The sequence below is a fragment of the Adiantum capillus-veneris genome, chromosome 25 (genome assembly GCF_014529385.1).
Source record: "Adiantum capillus-veneris isolate H3 chromosome 25, ASM1452938v2, whole genome shotgun sequence".
NCBI classification, from domain to species: domain Eukaryota; kingdom Viridiplantae; phylum Streptophyta; class Polypodiopsida; order Polypodiales; family Pteridaceae; genus Adiantum; species Adiantum capillus-veneris.
Window position 1 is genome coordinate 139,228,727 of NC_140955.1, and position 22,297 is coordinate 139,251,023.

At 43.1% G+C, this 22,297-nt stretch overlaps 1 protein-coding gene across 1 annotated transcript in view; it reads left to right on the forward strand.

Moving 5' to 3' along the window:
- The window catches only part of LOC147425743 (uncharacterized), a 78,846-nt gene extending 56,730 nt beyond the window's left edge, over positions 1–22,116 (forward strand). Inside the window, exons 2-4 of the mRNA XM_086499858.1 lie at positions 19,478–19,764; positions 19,998–20,198; positions 20,999–22,116. Of these exons, the coding sequence (XP_086355984.1) occupies positions 19,642–19,764; positions 19,998–20,198; positions 20,999–21,742 (1,068 nt within the window). The 5' untranslated portion in view covers positions 19,478–19,641 and the 3' untranslated portion in view covers positions 21,743–22,116. The remainder of the gene's footprint in view (positions 1–19,477; positions 19,765–19,997; positions 20,199–20,998) is intronic.
- The last annotated feature ends 181 nt before the right edge of the window (positions 22,117–22,297 follow it).

Here is a 22,297-nt window from a genome sequence, read left to right on the forward strand (position 1 = left end):
GGATCAAGAAGAATCTCTTGTCTGTATCCGCACTTGCTAGACTTGGACTTGTAGTCAAATTTGTGGATGACAGATGTACAGTTCATGATCTCAGTTTTGGTGATGAAATTATTGCATATTGGCTTTTGTGTCATGGGCTGTATAAGCTCACTTTGTATGACAAGTGTGGACAAAATTTTGCAAATGCTGTTGCAGATTCAAGGGCTATTTCAGATGCAAAACTTTGGCATGCACGTTTTGGTCATCTGAATTTTTCCAGTTTGCTGCGTTTGCAAAATCTGATATGGTTGCTTCTTTGCCACCTCTTGAAGCACCTGTCAAACATGTTTGTGAAGGCTGTATTTTGGGTAAGATGCAGTGTTCTAAACTTCCAAAGGATGGTTCAGTTCGGGCCACATGCAAGTTGCAGCTTGTGCATAGTGATGTTTGTGGGCCCATGCAAACTCCGTCCTTGGGCAATTACATGTACTTCGTGACTTTCATTGATGATTACTCCAGGCATGCATGGGTATTTCCGCTTAAAGAGAAGTCCGAAGTTTTTATGTGCTTCAAACAATTTTTGGCTATGGCTGAAAATGTCTCGAAATGTACTATGGGCACCCTCCATTCCGATCGAGGGGGGGAGTATATGTCTCATGAATTTAATGCATTTCTGGCTAGTCGTGGGATAAAACACCAATGTACAGTGCCTTATACACCTCAGAAAAATGGTGTTGCTGAGAGGAAAAACAGGTCACTAACGGAAATGGCACGATGTATGGTCAAAAGTCAAGCTTTGCCGCATTCTTTTTGGCTTGAGGCCATTATGTGTGCCACTTATGTACTTAACAGGTGTCCTACGAAAGCTTTGCAGCTTATTACTCCATATGAAGCATGGCATGATAGAAAACCTTCTATTGAGCACATGCGTGTTTTTGGTTGTTTGGCATATGCTTTGGTGCCACAAGTGCAGCGTAGAAAATTGGATGATAAGGCTATCAAATGTATTTTTGTTGGTTATAGTGTTGGAAGCAAAGGTTATAGGTTGTATCATCCGCAAACAAAACATATTCTGGTTTCTCTGGATGTAGTGTTTGTGGAAGATTTTGTTCAGCCCTTGTTGTCATGTACTAGAGACAGTAATGTAAGCTCACAGGACATTTATGACATTTTGTTGCCTCTTTTCAGTGGTGGAAATATGAATGTAAGTTCCAATGAGGCAAATGTACAGCCTATGGGGGTTTCTAAAAATGTTTTAGATCAGCCTATTACTGATGCAGTTGTACATGATGTACTTGATGAGGAAAGGGATGAAAATGAGCAGGCTAGAGGTATGCCAAAATGGCTGGTGCACACTTTGCGTGACAGTAAATTGGATGCACCTTTGTCTAGTCGTACTCGTTCAGGCTCTCGCCATGCATCTTATGCATCAGATTGTTATGCTTTGGCTGTGTCTAGTTTACATGATGTTGAGGAGCCTCTATCTTTTGATGAAGCACAGAATTCAGAAAATTGGATGGCTGCCATGCAATCAGAATATGATGCACTTATAGAAAATGACACATGGAATTTATGTGATTTGCCTCCTCGCAAAAAGTCCATTGGTACGAAGTGGGTTTACAAGTTGAAACGCAAGCCGGATGGTGAGATCGATTGCCATAAGGCTCGACTTGTTGCAAAGGGTTATGCACAACAAAAAGGCATAGATTATGAAGAGACTTTTTCTCCCACTTGTCGTATGACTACTGTGCGTTTTCTATGTGCATTGGCAGCTCATTTTGGTTGGGATGTACATCAATCAGACATCATTACTTCTTTCTTGAATGGTGAAATATATGAGGAAGTTTATGTAACGCAGCCTCGCGGTTTTGTCATCAGCGTGAGGGTGATGTACTTCTCATTGTGGTTCTTTATGTTGATGATTTGTTGTTCACTGGACCAAATGAGAGACATATTGCTGAATTTAAGGCTGATTTGAATGCTACTTTCAAGATGAAAGATTTGGGGCTGTTGCATCATTACTTGGGTATACAGTTTAAGCAGTGTGATGGTGGTATTGCCTTGTGTCAGAAAAGTTACATAGAGACATTGCTATGTAAGTTTGGACTTGAGGATTGCAAACCTATTGCCACTCCCATGGAAACAGGTTTGAATTTGAGTCTACATGATGCTGGTGATCCTGCTGATGTCACTCTTTATCAAACTGTTGTTGGCTGCCTCATTTACGTATGCAACACGAGGCCGGATATTCAGTTTGCAGTCTCACAGGTCAGCAGATTTATGCATAGCCCAGGGTCTAAGCATTGGTAGGCTGTCAAGAGGATTTTCCGCTACCTTAGTGGCGCTTTACATCTTGGCTTGTTTTATCCCAAGGGGGGATCATTGCCGCCAGACTTACAAGCTTTTTCAGACTCAGATTGGGGCTGGTTGTTTTGACACGAGAATGTCCACAAGTGGTTTTTGTTTCATGCTTGGCAGTTCATGTATATCATGGTTAAGCAAGAAGCAACCTACTGTGGCCACTTCGAGTTGTGAGGCTGAGTACAGGGTAGTATTCACAACTACGGTTGAGTGTGTATGGTTCAGATCCCTTATGGATGATTTGGGTGTTGGAAAGGACACTGCCAACACTATCTACACTGACAGTCAAAGCGCATTGGCAGTTGCGAGGAACCCAGTTTTTCATGCTCGCACAAAGCACATTGAGGTGCATTACCACTATGTCAGGGAGAGGCTCTAAGTAGGAGAGATCAGCTTGGCATATGTGCCAACACAGGACAACCTTGCAGATCTTTTCACAAAGGCATTGTCTCATGAGAAGCTTGAAGCTTTCCGCAAAGCTTTGGGCTTACTCCCCTTTGTGGATTGATCCTGTCTACAGGGCATGGCACTTCCCTCTACTCATGTGCTAGCTCTCGTTCACCGTATCACTCCAGGGGGGATTTGTTACCATATACATGTGGTAGTGATGTGTGTGAACACACTAGGACCGCAGGGGCATTTTTTCCCTCTTTAGGAGGTTTTTTCCCTGTGCATTGTATATACGCCCATCACTCTAGGGCTATCTATCTTTCCATTGCACACTATGTAACACACTCTCTATTGTGTTCCTTGAGCTTCCTTCGTCTTCTCCAAGCTGTGTGTGTTTCTCTGCAACCCTCATTCCAACAATGTATTTCTTGGGGGGTTCACTATGTGTAAAACTACCATATCACGTGCATTCAAGACATGTTTGGCTAATCATTAGCAGCTTAAAGCATTCAAGACATGTTTGGCTTGGGTTAGCAACTGATGGTGTCAACCGAAGAGTGAGAGAGAGTGCAGAACGAGATGGAGAGAGAGGGTATGAGAGAGTTGACACAAGAAAAACATGCTATGATTGTATTTTGGTTGTGTATATTCTCAAAAAAACCTTACATATATATAACAAAATATGTTCCATGCAAAATGGTAAAAACAATTGAAGCTTCATCTAGCAACAGCCAAGCCTCACCAAGTTTGCAGCTCGCTACATTCCATAGTATCAAACCTCCCATGAAGCCACCTCAAAAAATTGTCGTGCCCACGCCCCCCCCCCGGTCGATGGATGAGGGATGGCAGCAAGTCTCCGTGATTAAGTGCAAGCGAGTGAAAACATTGGCACGGAACAACTTCCACCAAAAGGATAATCCTCCAGATCATCAAGATGCCCCCATCAATCTAGTTAATGTCTTTGAGGTGCTTCAAGATAGGAATCTAAAGGGCTTTCCTACCGCAGAGCTATCTTCTTCTCAACTAAATGGGAAAAAGGAGGACAACGCAGGAGAGGCGAGGAAGTATAGTTCTTCACATGTGAAATGAATAAAGTTTACAAAGAAAAGCACTCTCTTCTAGGAGGAGGTCAAAAAAGTAACTACAAATTGTTGTCTGATTCAAGAACACCACCTTGACCCTTCTTGCTTTAGGAAGCAGGCTATAGGGAATAAGTTGGTGTTCTATGGAGATGGTGATCTGGGGTTTAGTAGGGTTCTCTCCATTTTTAATAGGGAGTTGGAGCCATAGGTAATGTTTAGCCATGGCTCAGGAAGAGTCCTTGGAGTAAGGATCAAGAGGGCAGGCTAGTCCTTCACCATGATCAACATATATTCTCTCTATGATGGTAAGGGGAGAGCCAAAATTTGGGTGGATCTCAGGGAGCAACCTATCAAAGGTGACTAGTGCATCATGGGATACTTTAACATGGTTGAAGCTCCCAAGGACAAGACAAGAAGATTGGCTAGTCTCTTGGTTGGTGGCTCTGAAAAATCCAAATGGAAGGCACTCTGCAAGAAATGGCATTACTTGATTTGTGAATGAACGTCCGTGGAGTAGCTCTTCTGGCATGACATACACGATCCTCCAATATGCCAGCACGGTGTCCATTCTAGACATATGTTACTCTCCCATCAGGCAGACTGGCTTCCCTCATATGCGATGCTATGTGTCGATACCTCCAAAAGCATGTTAGATCACTTTTCGTTTAAGCTTCACATAGCCAGGGCCAATAAAGGCGCATATTTCCCAGAGGGGAAGAAGAAAAAGTTAGTCTCAGGGGACCATCTCTTCAAGCTAAGGCAAGATGTGGGAGCCACTGACCCTCGCGCATGGTCCTCTCTAGTGCGTAGAATCCAATGTGTAATAAAATGAGCAAGGGCCAAAGTGAAAAAGGCTCTAGAGGACACAAACATGTAGCTGAAGGAAGAGGTAGAGGAACTAGCCAAAAGAAACCAAGAAGGAAGAGCTCTTCAGAAAGAGCACAAAATATGGTTGGAGGCCAAAGCATGTCTTGATGATCTGCAATCTAAGGATATTAATAAGACATGACTGGTGGCCAAAGAGCTTGCCATCAAACCCAAGACCGCTAACCAGGCACATTTCTTCAAAGCTCTCAAAGTTAAAAGAAGAAGGGACTCTAGTATAGCAATTATTGGTCAACCAAAAGTCTACGCTCAGGGGATCTGGGAGGCTAGAGCCCTGCTTCTTAGTACAATTAAATGTGACCTACTTCCTACTAAAGAAAAAGCATTGAAGAGGTCTATCTCTATCGATTGCCTTGCAAGATATGAGGAAGGAAAGAACCTTGGGTGGATGGACTAACTACTGAAATCTTCAAAGAGTTCTAGGAGGATCTTAAAATCCTGATAGTGCAACTAGGTAACAAGGCTCTACTAGAGGGGAAATTAGATGCTAGCCTGAATAGAGGGTTGATCAAACCTATCCCGAAGTTGGTATGATGCTCTTTGCTAAAGCATTGGCGGCTTATTTATATGATGATAGTAGCGACAAGATCATTGCTAAAGTGATTTCTCAAAGACTGGCTCCAACCTTAAATAGAATCATCACCCCCCATCAACATGGATTCATAAAAGGCAAGTCAATTTATGACAACATCTTGGCTGCCATGGTTGGTATTGAGTACGCTTCTTTCACCAAGCAAGACTGTGTCCTCCTCCAGGCCCAATCTAGATAAGGCCTACGATAAAAACTCCTGGTCATACAATGAGACAATCATGAAGGCTTTGGGCTTTGGGCCCAAAATGTGTGGAATTGTCCACTTGTTGCGGGAAGGAAGTTACTTTGATCTCCTCTTCAACAACAAGATAGTGGGAGGGTTTGAGGTCGAACGCTTGATCAAGCAATGCTGCCTCCTTTCCCCGCTGCTTTTTGCTATTGGCTCTCACCCCTTGGTGACTTCACTTGAGGAAAGCATGGCGAAACATGAAATTCAAGGTCTTTCACTACCTGGAGGAAAGCAATTGCTTGCTAAGATCTTTGCAGATGACTCTTTGTTGTTTTTCAAAGCTGAGTAAAATATGCTAAGAAGATCCCTTGAGATTGTTCAACTTTTTGCACATTCCTCCAGCTCAATTTGCAATATTGAGAAATCTAGATTGATATCTCTCTCAAAAAGCGTCAACCCCACGGAATGGCTAGGAGAAATTAAAGGTAAGGGCAGTGTGTTAAGGCACCTAGGTGCTCCACTTGGGATGGGCATTACGGATAAACAAAGATTTGACTGGTTCTTGAACAAAGTTAACAGCAAAATGAGAAGATGGAAGTTTGTGCTCCTCCCCTTTCATAGTAGAGTCACAGTGATTAATGCTTTCATGATACCGTACATTTCCTTTGTATCGTCGTTGCTGAAAATGAGAAAATCCAATTGGAAAGAATTCTTGAAGCTTATCAAGAGGTTTCTATGGAAAAGTAACATGAAATCCACAAACCCTTGCCAATGGGGGATATGGGAATGGGTAGCAAGACCTAAGAATACCGACTGCCTCCCCCTCAGACCAGCTCAAAAGAAACAAGAGAGACTTTCACTTCCACTTTTCCTTTTTCAATTGAATCAACATGAGCATCTCCTCTGATTCCTATAGAAACAAGTAAAAGAAAAGATTGTACCAAATTATACCTCAACAATTGGCTCTTTTCCAATTCGTTAACTAGAATCTCTGAAGATTCCCTTAACCTATTTAAATCGGTGCAATGACTTCAAACTGCCAGGGATGAGCCTCCGCACTATTTGGCATGGGGGCTTTCAAATGGGATCAAGGGTGAGGGTAATCCGAGCCATCGCATGTGTTTTTGTAAATTTGGCCGATTTGTAATTTCGAGGTGAAAAGTAAATTTGGGCCAACATGTAAGTTTGGGTCCGCACCTTGAGCCTCGGACCCACGACCTCCCTCGTGTGGTGCATGGGCTCTAACCACCACTCTTGCACGCGCTCATTGAAGTATGTGGCATTTCAATGCCACATATGTAAATGTGGGCCGATTTGTAAATTCGAAACAGTTTTATAAATTCGGACCGCATAATCTTGTAAATTCGAATCGCAAGGATTTGTCAATTCAGGCTGCCCAATCACACAGCTTACAATGCGTGCGCCTCACCATTCTCACCTCCACCCTTGATCCCATTTGAAGGTGCCCGTGCCATATAGTGTTGAGGAGGGACGACCAAACTTGAATTGGGGCGTCCGCAACCTGAGCCAAGCTAACCTTCTCATGCCTTGTGTCTTGTTGTTGTCTACATGAACTTAATTATTTAAAAGAATGCTCTATCGATCAGCTCTTGTCCTTGCGCACCTACCATGTGCATTACCTACATACTTGCCCCTTGCACGACAGAGCCCCCCCTTTCCTTCTTTCATTTCCTTTACCTTTTGCTTCAATAGGTCTTCCCAATCTCATAAAAATAAAAATTCTTTCAAAATATTAGGGTGGGTTTAGGAAAATGAAGGTGGAAAGTCAAAAGGCATATGAACGTGGAAAGTGAAAAGACCTTTTGTGTCCATATAAAGAGGTGACCAACTTCACATTAGTATATTTGTGTTTCTCCTCTTCTACTTTTTCGTTAGCTTCTTCTTCTCTTTAAAGTGTCCTTGCTCTCTCTCTCTCTTTATCCTTCCTTGTTGATATTGTTGCAAATCTACGCCCTTTGTCATTGCTACGTGCTATAGACTAGCACATTGTTTTTGTTTTTGTTGCAGGAATCTTTGAATTAGGAATACTTTTTAAATTTTTTTAAAGCCATTAGGAATACCTTTTAATTTATCAAACTACTCACTTTTCTCCCAAATAGCATCTCACAGTGATTCCCCTTCATTAACACTAGAATGGTAACCTAACAGGACATAAAAATGTCCTTTCGGGTTTTTGGGAAAATTTTCCAAAACCATAGTAGATCCACTCATTTTGAAAAATCCTTTCATGAGCTTATAGTTCAATAACTACTACATATGGAAAAAATGATAAACTTGTAATTTTTCTCATCCCTTGGTCACTACAAGTCTCCAAAGTTGATGGACAAGTGCATTTTGCCTAAAACAACAATTTCTTACGGTTGACTGCATATAAATAAGAGTGGGGATTTTTGTAGGACATGAGATAATATGCCTCGTTAACTTCAATGGGTTGGTGACCAAAACATATGGTTGCTTTTACCTCACTAATGTTTTTTTGGGCAAAAAAAATAGATACAAAAAAGTTGCATTTTTGCCATTCTGCGGACCTATCATCAAAGTTTCTATAGTCACGCTTAATACAGATACTATATACATGTTTTCTTAGTTCCCTTTGGGCATTTGGATTCAAAAGGAGCCATGGAGCATGTCAAAAGGATAATGAATCTCTTACAATTGGAACCTTGGGGGCAATGATAAAGTGCTAAATACAGCAAACATGAAAAAAAAAACTGGGTTTAGTATTATGACCTCTAGAAACCCATAGAAACTACTCAATATCTAGCCAAGTTTGTATTCTATGATTAGATATGGTTACTGCCTACAAAATACACACAATTGGCCTAAGAAACTAGCAATATTGAGAAAGTTATACTTGCTACTCTAAAATGTATCGTATTGTTCAGCAATAAAAAAACTCAACCATCATCATATACTATGCTATATAGCATATTAGGTCCCCCAAAACTCAAGTAAGATTAGCTTTATGTTATACATTACACTTACACAATCAAAATTGAATTTGGATATCAAGAAAGCCACCAAAAAAATCATAAAAGTGCTAATTTTGGCCAAAAAATTAGGATTATGCAATTCTTGTAAATTGGTCATAACTTTCAATTTTAACACTTAGCTCTCCCTACAAGCATCAAAACATGTTGAGAACTATGAAGGCCTAACCTCCATCCATCCAAACCTCACAAACATGAAGTTTAGAGTGGTATAGTTGCCAACAATTGAAAAAAAGCCAAAAACAGGACCCGTTTTTCCACACAGTTTAGGTTCAAAAAAGTTGTGCAAGAGTAACGTTAATGGTGAGATCTATACTCCAAAAAAAATGCTAAGTTTTTTTCATCTCATAAGGCAACTTTGTGGATATATAGCACCTAGAAATTCATTTTCATACTCTTCAAATAATTCAAGCAAAATGGTCACTTAATAGGACACAAAAGTGTCCAAGGACATAAAAGTGTCATGTTACCATTCTAGTGTTAAATGCTTCCAAAATCGTACATTGGATATCAAATTCCCTCTTTAGTACAAGTTCTTGAATTCCAAACACATTGTGAATACATCCTTAAGTTCTCTTGGATCCTGATTTTCGCCATCGGATCACATCCTCTTATCACGATGCTTGAAGCAAGTGCTACGCGAGGGGAGTTACAAGGCGTGACTTTATCGGGCAATGACCAACTCCTGGCAAAATTGTTCACAGATCATTCACTCCTCTTCTAGAAGACGTGCCCCCAGATTGTCAAAAATCTCTGAAGATTGTCCAAACGTTTTCCGTGGCCTTGGGTTCCAAGTATAATATTTAGAAGTCAAGGCTAATATCCCTGTCCAAAATCGATTCCTTCAACCCTTCTGATTGGTCATGTGAGATTGTCTCAAAAGGGAATATTTTCAAGCACCTAGGGCCCCCCTTGGGGGTGGATGTAACTCACAGACAAATATTTCATTGGGTCCTTGAAAAAGTCAAAACAAAAATGAGACGGTGGGAGTATGCCCTTCTCCCAATTCTAAGCCGAATTAAAGCGATAAATTCTTTTATGCTCCCCTGTATCGCCTTCACCAGCCAACTTCTCAAGATGGCTAAGTGTCAGTGGAAAGAGTTTTTAAAGCAAGTAAAAAGAATTTATGGAAAAACAACACAAAATTCACCACACCATGGCAATGGGCTAGATAAGAGTCAGTCGCTCGACCAGTGGACCAAGGAAGTCTCGGAATCTTTACCCGATTGCCCATGCTGAGGCCCAATTCGCCAAATTCATGGTCTCATTTGCTAAATAGGACCAAGCTTGGGTTATCATGACCAAAGATATGATAGATGCAGCTAAACCTAGTTCAAAAGGGGGTAACTGGAAAGAAGTAAAATTTCACAACAAACTCTTAGCCCCGACGTGGTCTAGCCTAAGTTTGGGGGCATCTCAAGGGAACTGGTAAGGAAGTGCAAAAGAGTAGCTGAGAATTTGGAGTGGGGGGGAAGAAAAAAGGTACTTCAAGAACTCCATCTTGCACTGCTCCCCTTGGCTCTCTAAAGTTGCAAGACAACCACTGATGGGGGCTTTTCACAAGCCAAGCTCCCATAACACTCTTCTCTCGTCCCCACCCCATAAAAACCCCCTCTTATGGAGGGAGTGATAAAACGCATTGGAAAAAGTAAGAAAAAAATAAAGTTTGACTATGTAAATATATAAGAAAGGTAAAATAGGCCACCTCATGCCTACGGGGTAGCCCATCCCCACCTTGCCTCCTTTTTCTTCACTGTTGCCCCGCCGGGTGTCCCTTTTCCTCTCCTCCACTCAAAAGGTCAACCCCCTCTCTCTTCCCTTTGTCCTTTCTCCTTTCTCTCTCCCCTCAAGCTACCCCATCTCTCACAATAATGCATTATAACTCACCAATAATGCACCCTCTAACTCACATGCAACTTACCCTATCTTCCAAAATAGTATACCCCACCCCTCTTTCTCTCTCCTATCATATCCCATGACCCAAATACCCCCCTCTCTCTCTCTAAAGGGCGCCATGTCTCTTGTCTTGTAGCTAAATAACCTCCCCCACACTCAGTTCACTGAAAAAAGGTGCCCACAGACCCATCCCCCCGGTGGGTTACTTGATTTTTCTTGTGTTCACACACATCTGCACACAGATTCACCTCTGAGCACACTCCCCTCTCTCCCCTCTTGTAATTACTTTATTCTCTATGTCACCTCTCACTTTTTTTTCATCAACCCATCTCTCTCTCTTCAGTCTCTCTCATGAGACTGCTGTTCTGGCACATATACACACAAGCCAGACAAGTGGGGCCCACAGTCACATGGCCTATGTAGATAATGAATTTTTTCATTTCTAAATTCTAGAATTTCTCTCCCCCTCCCCTATATAAAGAGGGGTCACCATCAACAAAGACACACACAACATCACCAAAGAACACACTATGCACTGTGTGTGCCTAGTGCACACACACACACCACACACCATCACCGCAATCACCATGCTTGTCTGAGCATGACTCATACCCTTGGCTATGGAAGATAAGGATGAAGAGGCAAGTAAATGAAGGATGATGGCCATATCCTCGTGCGAGTCTTCGCCATCAACTCCCACCTATCCGCCATGTGCTCTACCACCACTCTCCCCTTGTTCATTCCCCTACCCTATGCTCCCCATTCTCATTGCCTCCTTAATTCTCTAAATAAAGCTTGAGGTTTTGTGAGTATGTTTTCTTGCAATGTTTTGGCATGTGAGTGTGTGGCGGAATCGCACACCTAGTCTTGTGTTTGGAGTGAGCTGTGTATAAGTGTAAAGGGGTGTGCGGATTCGCCATCCTTTTGTGGTGCCTAAGTACTAAGCGCCGCTATACCCCTCCCTCACCCTCTATCTCTCTCACTTGATCTCATTCCCTTTCCTCTTCATCATTACTCCCAAGCATCCATCTCTCTTGGGATGAAAACTTTGTTATGGTGGTGTGTTGTTTGCGTCCTAGCCGCTGAAGCTAGGTGGTGCCCCCTGTTTGTTTACCATGACAAGCTCGAGGCGCGCCATTTCGGTCCCCGAGTGTTTTAGAGGCCGTCGGGGTTCGGAGTTCGCTTTGCTCCCGTCATTTGGTGCCCCCACTGAGGATCTTTTCATGAAAACCCTTCAGTTTACAAGACTGAAACCCTTAAACTATATGTGATGGATGAATGGCTAGCAGGATTTGCTAATTGGACGACAGAAAGAAGAAGAAGTGCTCCAAGCACAACTAGATGAACTCCGCATCTCCATCGACGATTGAGTGCCAGGCGTAACGTAATCGAATTGCAGTGGGAGAGTCAACACAACACGCCAAACCCAGTGGATAAACATAGGCCAAGTGCCAAGAAGAAGAAGGAGAGAAGGTCGGAAACCATGTCCGCAACCTACAACCAACCCACAACAACAAAATGGAAGGAGCTCTACACAATAGAGAATCAACACTATTCTACTTTTGAGAAACGGGTAACTCAAGTCACCGAGGTAATTATCACAGTCAGTTTTCAAGTCGCAGCTGATGCTGCAAGCACAGATAATGGAAGCATTGGCTCACACTCTCACTAGAAAACTAGGATCTACTGAGTTTGGTTTCAGGAAAGAACACCACCCTTCCCACAAGCTTGGACAGATGACTAAGCACCTCTAAGCTTCACATGAATCAGTACAACCTACCTCAAGACAGATCACACATACCAACACGTGTACGCTCAATCAAGGTAATACAGGATTTGAAGGCTCACTACCAGCACGTCATAGACACTGCCAGAAAAGACCGGTGGGGAGCGGTTTTGGAGGTTCTGGCATCAGATAAACCATTTGTCTTACCTTTGGTACAAGCAATGTACGTTTGAAAGAAGTTTTAATCTATGTACTAGTATAAGAAGGGTATACCACGCCTCCTTGTAAGTAAGAAAAAAAACTATTTGCAGGTAGAAGCAGTGTGTCTTTCTAGCTCTCTCTCAGTAATCATGGCAAGTGTAGCATTTCCAACATTTAAAGGAAAGAAGGGGGAGGATTTGGTAACAGACTTCCTAGATGAGGCTTTGAAGTAGCATGTGTAGTGAGCAACAAAGATACGGGATGAATCCCGGGTTAGAATCTTTAAGAATCTCATGAAGCTAGAACCTAGATCATGGTACAATGCACTTCCACAAGCAACCAAGGATGACTGGGAACCCTTAAAAACCGCTTTTAAGAGGCGCTTTGGGGGAGGTACCACTTCAGAAAAGTTGTGGGACAAGTTGAGAGACTTGAAGCAGGAGGGTCTTTTAGAATATGCCACCTATGAGTCCAAATTTGTGGATTTGTGGGAACGGTGGGTTGAGTCACTGGCTAGGGGGGAAGCTGCACCCGATTTCCTAAAAAAAGATCGGTTCACGCATGGCTTATGGCCGCTTCTCAAGGAGAAGGTGAAAGGTAGATTCCCGGCTACGTACAAGTTAGCCATTGAGATTGCTCGCCTTAAAGACAAGAAGCTGTGAATGAAAGCCAAAGAAACCGAGTCAACAGAATCAGGAACATCGCGTCGACCAGCAACTACGACAACCACCATTCCACCACCACCACCGGCTCTTGGGGTAAGAGATGACCAACAAGATATGTTGGCCCATATTACTGACCAACTGCAGAATTTGTCTATCCACTTAATACAACAAGGGAGGAGTCAAGAAAGAGATCAAGACCCTGGAAGAGCACGACGACAAAACAGGGAGTATCATTGCTACAACTGCGGAGAAGACGATCACGGTATGTACTATTGTCCCAAACCACGACAAAACTATAATAGAGGAGGTAGGAGGAACCAATTGTCACCCCCTAGAGAAAGAACACCCCCACCCCGAGCACCACCCCCACCAACACAAATTCTACGTCCACCCCAGACACCACTACAAGCATCCATCCCACCTCTTCCACCAGCCCCACCACCTGATCGCCCTGTAAACATCGTAAGGCTAGAAGAGAAAGGAAAAGCCATAGTAGTGGATCCACCCAGAGCAAAGGAGAGGGACAAGGGTAAGGAGAAGGTAACCTTTTTAGAACCACTTGAATCCATGACTGTGAAAAGATCTAGGAGGGAGAAAGCTACACAATCAGATGATGAGAGAAGCATGAGAGGAGAAACTAGCAAGAGGCCATCCAGGCCACGACGGAAATTGGGCATCACCGACTTCCAGCTAGGGGAAAGTTCTAAGCCCTATGATCTAACATTGGATGTGGCAGAGCAAGGACCGAACATTACATGGCCACAGCTGCTACATCTTGCACCAAAAGTAAGGCGACAATGGTCTAAAATAGTAAGTACAAGACGCTCCAAAACAAAGGTAGCCGGAGCAAATTCGGGATGCAACATGGATGACATCCTTCCAATTGTCGACGTAAACATAAAAGGAAAGAGGGTTGGAAACACCTACATTGATGGAGGTGTACAAATCTGTGTAATGAGCGAAGCTATGATGCTTCAATTAGGGCTCGAGGTTGACAGGCCTTCTCCATGCAAGGCAAAGATGGCAAACAACGCAAAAGTAAAGTGTGTGGGTGTGGTAAGTGCCGTGAAAATCAAAGCTTTCAACACTGAGGTAGAGGTAGATGTTTTTGTGATGCCTACTAAGGGGGAGGGCTATCCACTAATTTTGGGAAGGCCATGGTTGATGGCCATGAAGGCAAAACAGGACTGGGGTACTGGCCTTCTACGCATGACCGGTAAGAAAGGGGAGACAATCTACCACGACATGAGGATTGGCAAGCAGAAGCAAATGAATCTGGAAACATCGGCAGATGAAACCACTAGCGAATCTTCCAGTTCTGAGGAGGAGACCACATCCACCGAGGAAAGTGACAGTTCCATTGATGTGATGGGTATCATTATGAAGGATCCACAAAGGGTAAGCACAACTGGTGATCCATCACCAAAAGGGAAACCCAATGAAGAGGAGAGAAAATCACATGGGCTAGGAGGAAGTAGGTTGAAGGGTATGTTGTCTACGGAATTAACACTTGAGGAGAAAGATAGTTTTTTGCAAATGTTGATGGGATTTCCTAACCTGTTTATTGACAACTATGAAAGAATCACAGGCATTACAGTGGTGGAACATCATATTAAGCTGAAGGAAGGGGTAAAACCAGTTGTGCAAAAGCTACGACGATTGGGGGTCATACAAGAAAAGGCACTCTTGGCCGAGGTAAGGAAACTGCTGGAGGCGGGATTCATCTATCCTGTAGAAAACTCAGAATGGGTGTCACCCGTAGTGGTGACACCTAAAAAGAGTGGTAAGTGGAGGGTCTGTGTTGACTACAAACCACTAAATGCAACTAGAAAGAGAGACCACTTTCCTCTCCCTTTCTTGGATGAAATTCTGAATGAAGTAGCGGGTTTTGAATGCTATACCGTCTGTGATGGTTATTCTGGATACTTTCAAATACGCATAGCCTTGGAAGATCAGCTAAAAACCACTTTTATCACGCCATGGGGTTGTTTTGCATACAGGGTTATGCCATTTGGTCTCACAAATGCACCTGCCACATTCCAAAGATATGTCACATATGTTTTTCAACCGTTCTTTGGAACATCCATAAGAGTGTTCATTGATGATTTTTGTATATATAGCTCCCGTATTTCACATTTAGAAAAGGTAACTGAAGGTTTGGCCAGGTTGTAGAGCCTAGGTGGGCAATTAAATGTGGATAAATGCCACATTGGGGAGAGTAAAGTCATTCTACTAGGCCATGAAATTTCAGCAAAAGGTATCAACGCCGACCCAAGTAAGGTGTCCACACTCATAGCCCTACCTTCACCAACGACCGCACGTCAACTGGTCTCTTTTCTACAGAAGGTGAGGTACTTAAGTAGATTCATACATCTACTATCACAACTTGTTCTACCACTGCAACAACTCACTCAAAGATCAACTTTCACTTGGGATGAGGAAAGTGAACATCACTACAACAAGGTAAAGGAGGTCTTAGCCACTCTGCGAACTATCTCACCACCTAAGTGGGATGAAAAATTCTATGTCACCTCAAGTGTTGGTGATGACTCATTGGGGGCTGTGCTACTCCAAAAGGATACGATGACATCTTTCATGAGGCCAATCTACTTCTCTAGTCGAATGATGACAGCAGGAGAGAAAGGTTTCACCCATGTGGAACACTTAGTCCTAGCTCTTAGATTTGCAACTACAAAGTTTAGGTCATATTTGCTGCCTAAGCAATTTGTGATTCTAACCACGGATGAAATATTTCCCTATGTTGTACAACACATGGATGTGTCTGCTAGAATTACTAAATGGCTAGTTCGTCTGCAAGAGTTTGACTACACGGTACAGGTAGAAAGCACGACAAGGGCAAGTTTGGGGGGACTCATGACCTACCAAGTCTTTGAAAGGAAGGAGAAGCAATCTAAGGAAGGAGAAGTCCGATTACCTCCAGTACCACCGATGGTAGAAGGAGCATACTCTCTCTACTTTGATGGAGCCTACAAGCGAGCGTCCGACAAAGCAGCTTCAGGCATAGTGGTCTTTGACGACAAAGGGACAAAGGTATTTTCGTTGGGCCAATTGTTAGATTCACATTCTAACAATGAAGCTGAGTATGCAGCACTAACCAAGGGTCTACAATGGTGCGTCTCGCAAGGTGTACAACGCCTTAATGTATTTGGGGATGCTCTACTTCTGGTAAGGCAAGTAAATGGAGCATGGGCATGCAAGAATCCTAGTTTAAGGACTCACTTAAGTGGTGTAAAAACCTTGTTGGGTAAGTTTGAAGAAGTTCAAATACACCATATCCCAAGGGCTCAAGGGACAAAGGTATTTTCGTGGGGCCAATTGTTAGATTCACATTCTAACAATGAAGTTGAGTATGCAGCACTAACCAAGGGTCTACAATGGTGCGTCTCACAAGGTGTACAACGCCTTAATGTATTTGGGGATGCTCTACTTCTGGTAAGGCAAGTAAATGGAGCATGGACATGCAAGAATCCTAGTTTAAGGACTCACTTAAGTGGTGTAAAAACCTTGTTCGGTAAGTTTGAAGAAGTTCAAATACACCATATCCCAAGGGCTCAAAACCAAGAAGCAGATGCCCTAGCAAGTGAAAGACTACAGGAAGTGGTGGTTGGAGCAATAAAACTAAAGCTCCCTCTATTTCAAGGAAGTGATGCCTTGCCTGACATCATGCATTTTTTGGAAACAGGGGAATGCCCATCAGATTTAACAAAGGGACAGAAGCAATGGCTGACGCAGAAGGCCACAAGGTATCGACTCATCAATGACGGTTTGTATTGTAAGGGTAAGGACCAAATACTCAGAAAGGTCCCTCTCTCTCAGGAAATCACGGGAGTAATTGCTAGCTGTCACGACGGGGTTTGTGGTGGTCACTTTGCCCTAGACATAACAAGTAGGAAAATCTTGCAGGCAGGCTTCATATGGCCTAGCCTCTCAACCGTGATGTACACCACTGGTGAAAAACATGTAAGTTGTGTCAAAAGGCCGGCACTAGGTCACTTATGCCTGAACCACAGACACCTATTCTCTCATATGGCCCATTTGAAAACTGGGGTATCGATGCCATTGGGCCATTACCTAGGGCCAACTCAGGAAAATTCTACATTATCATGGGGGTCGACTACATGACTAGATGGGCAGAGGCTATAGCCACCACTAGAATCACAGCGGTAGAGGTAGCTAAATTTATCTACGAGCACATATGTTGTAGGTTTGGCACACCTTTGGAGATCATCTCTGATAGAGGGCCAGGTTTCAGAGCAGACTTGGTAGGAGAATTAATGCAGAAACTGGGCATTACAAGGAGGCACTCTTTACCATATTACCCTCAATCTAATGGCCTAGTTGAAAAGGTAAATGGAATGGTTTCTAAAATTATTACCAAGCAGGTAAACAATCATCCTAGAGACTGGGATAAGTATCTACTACCAGCTTTATGGGCCTACAGAACTTCATTTCGTACATCCTTGGGATTCACACCGTATCATCTAGTATTTGGTAAGGAAGCAATCTTGCCCATTGAAGTGCAACTACAAAGTCTCAGAGTAATGGCAAGCCAGCTTCAACAGCCCAACATGCATTTGAGAGATCACATCATCAACTTGGAAAGACTGCAGCTGGACAGAGAAGAAGCAATAAATTATTATGCAGCACAAGCAGAGCATAGACGGCTTAGCTTTAATGAGCATCTCCGGAAAAAAGAATTGAAGAAAGGAATGTTGGTGCTCCGCTACGACAATCGCTTCGACGCGCGCAAGGATAAGAAACTCCTACTCCGATGGGAAGGTCCTTTCATCGTCAGGAAAAAGTATGCCAATGGAAGCTACCAGCTTATGGAGGCTGATGGAAAACTTCATAAAACCAGGGTAAATGGTTGGCGACTTAAACCTTATTTTCTTCGATTTGACCAAGCTCCACCAATTGACATTCCAGATGAGGACACACCATCAGCCGCCACCTCTGACGATAATGATCAAACAGATGAGCTAGAGACATGAATGCCTCTAGCCAAAAGGAGAGGGCTAATGATGGGGGCTTTTCACAAGCCAAGCTCCCGTACCCCTCTTCTCTCGTCCCCACCCCATGAAAACCCCCTCTTATGGAGGGAGTGATAAAAGGCATTGGAAAAAGTAAGAAAAAAATAAAGTATGACTATGTAAATATATAAGAAAGGTAAAATAGGCCACCTCATGCCTACGGGGTAGCCCATCCCCACCTTGCCTCCTTTTTCTTCACTGTTGCCCCGCCGGGTGTCCCTTTTCCTCTCCTCCACTCAAAAGGTCAACCGCCTCTCTCTTCCCTTTGTCCTTTCTCCTTTCTCTCTCCCCTCAAGCTACCCCACCTCTCACCAATAATGCATTATAACTCACCAATAATGCACCCTAACTCACATGCAACTTACCCTATCTTCCAAAATAGTATACCCCACCCCCTCTTTCTCTCTCCTATCATATCCCATGACCCAAATACCCCCCTCTCTCTCTCTAAAGGGCGCCATGTCTCTTGTCTTGTAGCTAAATAACCTCCCCCACACTCAGTTTCACTGAAAAAAGGTGCCCACAGACCCATCCCCACCCGGTGGTTACTTGATTTTTCTTGTGTTCACACACATCTGCACACAGATTCACCTCTGAGCACACTCCCCTCTCTCCCCTCTTGTAATTACTTTATTCTCTATGTCACCTCTCACTTTTTTTTCATCAACCCATCTCTCTCTCTTAGTCTCTCTCATGAGACTGCTGTTCTGGCACATATACACACAGCCAGACAAGTGGGGCCCACAGTCACATGGCCTATGTAGATAATGATTTCTTCATTTCTAAATTCTAGAATTTCTCTCCCCCTCCTCCCCTATATAAAGAGGGGTCACCATCACACAAAGACACACACAACATCACCAAAGAACACACTATGCACTGTGTGTGCCTAGTGCCAGGCCGGTGGTCCGCTGCCCCCAATCGTACCTAGCTAGGTATGCGGCGCCTCCCTCGCAGAAGCTCATGATGTTGAGGTAAGTCACAATGTGGGAAATATTGTGAGAATTTGTCCAAAACTTCTTGTGATTGCCTAGCAGTAAAATTGATTAAACGGGTGCATATAGACTTGTTTTGGTTCTCGTATGCATATACTTCTCGTTTGCAAAATAAAGAGTGATATGTGATGACACTTTGGGAAATGTACCTTATGAAATAATAATACAATCTTTCAAGTTTTGGGTTTATATAAGCACCATATGATAAGAATAGATACATTGCGTCCAAAGGAGCTAGTTTGGTTGCTTGAACATTCATCCTTGGTGACCACGGTCATCAATTCGAATGCGGCCACGTGATCCGTTGATGCCCACAGATGTACTTTGTCACCTCACACGGAAGTTATGCAATTTGCCCAAAAAAAAAAAAAGGAATGGAAATGCTATAAAAATTTTGTTCATTTATAATGCTATGTTTCAAGTAGGAAACTAGAGGGTAGACTCATTGAGATGATTAATGTGTGCCTTTCCCAGAAAGATGCAGAATAGATGCAAGCAACCAAGGAGAGTGGTACTTTTTTAGTCACAAGGACAAGAAGTACCCAACTGGAACACGAACCAACAGGGCAACCGCAGCTGGATTTTGGAAAGCAACCGGTCGCGATAAGGCTGTGCACTCTAATTTCAAACGCATTGGGATGCGCAAAACCCTTGTTTTCTATCGTGGGCGTGCACCCCATGGGCAAAAAACAGATTGGATCATGCATGAGTATCGCCTTGATGAGAGCTCTGAGGTTAATGGGGCTTCCTTTGGTAACAATGTAAGTCCTTGCATGAACACAATTTGTATTTTAATGGGTAAAAATGTGATTACAAATCACTAGATTCATATAGAAAACTCTAGACTTGTGTAAAATCTCTAAAATTTTGAGGGCAAGGGTGCCCCACAAAAATGAACCCAGGCACTGGCAGTCACCGTGGGACTACAATATTGCAGCTAGGTGGTTTTTTTTTTTTTTTTTTGGAAGGGGGTGATAATGTATGTATGTTGCAGGAAGATGGGTGGGTGGTGTGTAGGGTATTTAAAAAGAGAATCCACCACACCCACACCACCTCTACCTCCTTTGCTCACGTCAGCAAAGCGCGATGGGATGCTACCACATTCCATCACCACCAGAATACGACTTTCGAGGAGGACCAAGCGAGCCTTGCCGACACCCCCTTCTGCACCCCTGACTACTTCACAACCCACCAGGTACGTGCATGGCCATCTTCCTTTCATCCACTACCACAATTTTGGGTCCTCATATACACAAGAAGATTTAGAAATTTTCTCATGGAGGAAAACGGATTCTTTCTTAGTGTTTTTCATACAATGCATAACATCATGAGCTTCTGCTCGAGAGGCACCGCATACCTAGCTAGGTACGATTGGGGGCAGGGGACCCCCGGCCCCCCCATCGGGCCGGCGGTCCCCTGCCCCCAATCGTACCTAGCTAGGTATGCGGCGCCAGCTCCTTCACAGAAGCTCATGATGTTGAGGTAAGTCACAATGTGGGAAATATTGTGAGAATTCGTCCAAAACTTCTTGTGATATACGTGCCACATATTGTTTGTGCCTTGATGCATGTGTGTTGTGGGTGTGTGTTAGAGAGAGAGAGAGAGAGAGAGAGAGAGAGAGAGCACATCTTACAGAGTCTTGACCATGGTCTCCAACTTAGATAGCATTGTTGTGGTGTATCTGTTTCACATATCACAACATGAATAATCGTGTTTCACATGACCAGAGCCCAATATTTTCAAAACGACTTTTTTGACACATCAAGGAGAAACTAAACAGATTCAGAGAGGGGAATTTCACGTGAATAATTCTTTTTTTATAGTTTTTCCCACAAATAATATCCTGGCTTGTGGAAATTCTAGCCTCTTAAATCCTCTATATTGAATGCTAATAGAATAAAGATTGTATGTTAATGACAATGCAAATCACACCTCTGATTAATGGCATCAAATGGACACTCTTTTCTAACTACTGCATGCTCATGTTGATGGCAGGGAGACCATATTTGTGGAGCAAGGCAAGCATTTTCTTGCAAGGAAGAGGTAGACTATGATGATGACTACGACAATGATCAAATGCCCTTCTTGCATCTTCCACAATTGGAGAGCCCAAAAGGAAAGGTGAAAGATGACCCCATTTCCTATAATGATTCATCTTTCAACACGGTGAAAGATGACCCTCTTCATGATCAAGATATATCTATGAACCATATGAAGTACATCAAGAGACCCACAAGTAGTTGTCTTCACCATTGCACAAGCTCTCTATCCTTCATGCAAGAGCACACTAGTATGGGCACTTCTCCTATAGCTAGCCTTAACAACAATGTTGATCTCAACAATAACAGTTCATCATGCACCTCCACCCTCAACAACGCTATATTTGCATTTGCATGTGCAGATGATGATAACTTCATGATCAACACAAGATCGCTTAATCTTGCGGAGTTTATATGTCCCTCCGATCAATGGACCCATCTCTTGGAAAATCTCCCCAAGGACTTGAGACTATACCACCACGCAAATGCTAATACAAGTGTTAGTGATCATGTATTCACTAGCATCACTAACCCTTTGTTGGGAAATGCTGACCAATTGCCCACAACTAATGTATCGCTCCTCACTCAAGTGCCACTCAGTAGATCGTCCTCGTCGCTCACACATCAACAACTCCAAGACCAACCACTCCCAACTAGTAATGATGATGCAGATATTTGGAGTAGCTTCACAACAAGGTGACTAATGTGAACTCTTAAGAGAGTTTGCACATAAAAGGTGATTAGCTTTTGAATTAACCCCTCAAGCCTTAAAAGATACCACTTTCTCTCCAAGAATTTTTGTGAATATAGTTAGCCCACTAATTGACCACCATTCTTTACCTTTACAAGCTCCATGCTGTCTGCATCTCAATGCAAGTCTACCACCACATTGCGAAGGGCTCACAATATGCATCTTCTAATGTGTTCTCAAGGCACTCTACGTGCTCCAATTGTATCATAGACATCAAATACAAGCTCACCAACCTACTACCCATGAGCTACTCTCTTTGCACCATTTCTTTGTTTTTATAACCAGCACTATAGCATAATAATAATATAACAAATTTTTGTTTTCTTCCCCATAACTGTGTTCATCTTCCTTTGAGCCTTCTGTCATGTATGCTTGAAATGCAAGTTCTTTTATACGTCACTTGGCTCTTTCATTATAGTTTAGGGTATCTTTATGTGGCCAATGTGTCTCTTGGGATGGTCACCCTATGCATTCATTAGCATTTAGGCTCCATCGGGTCTTGGT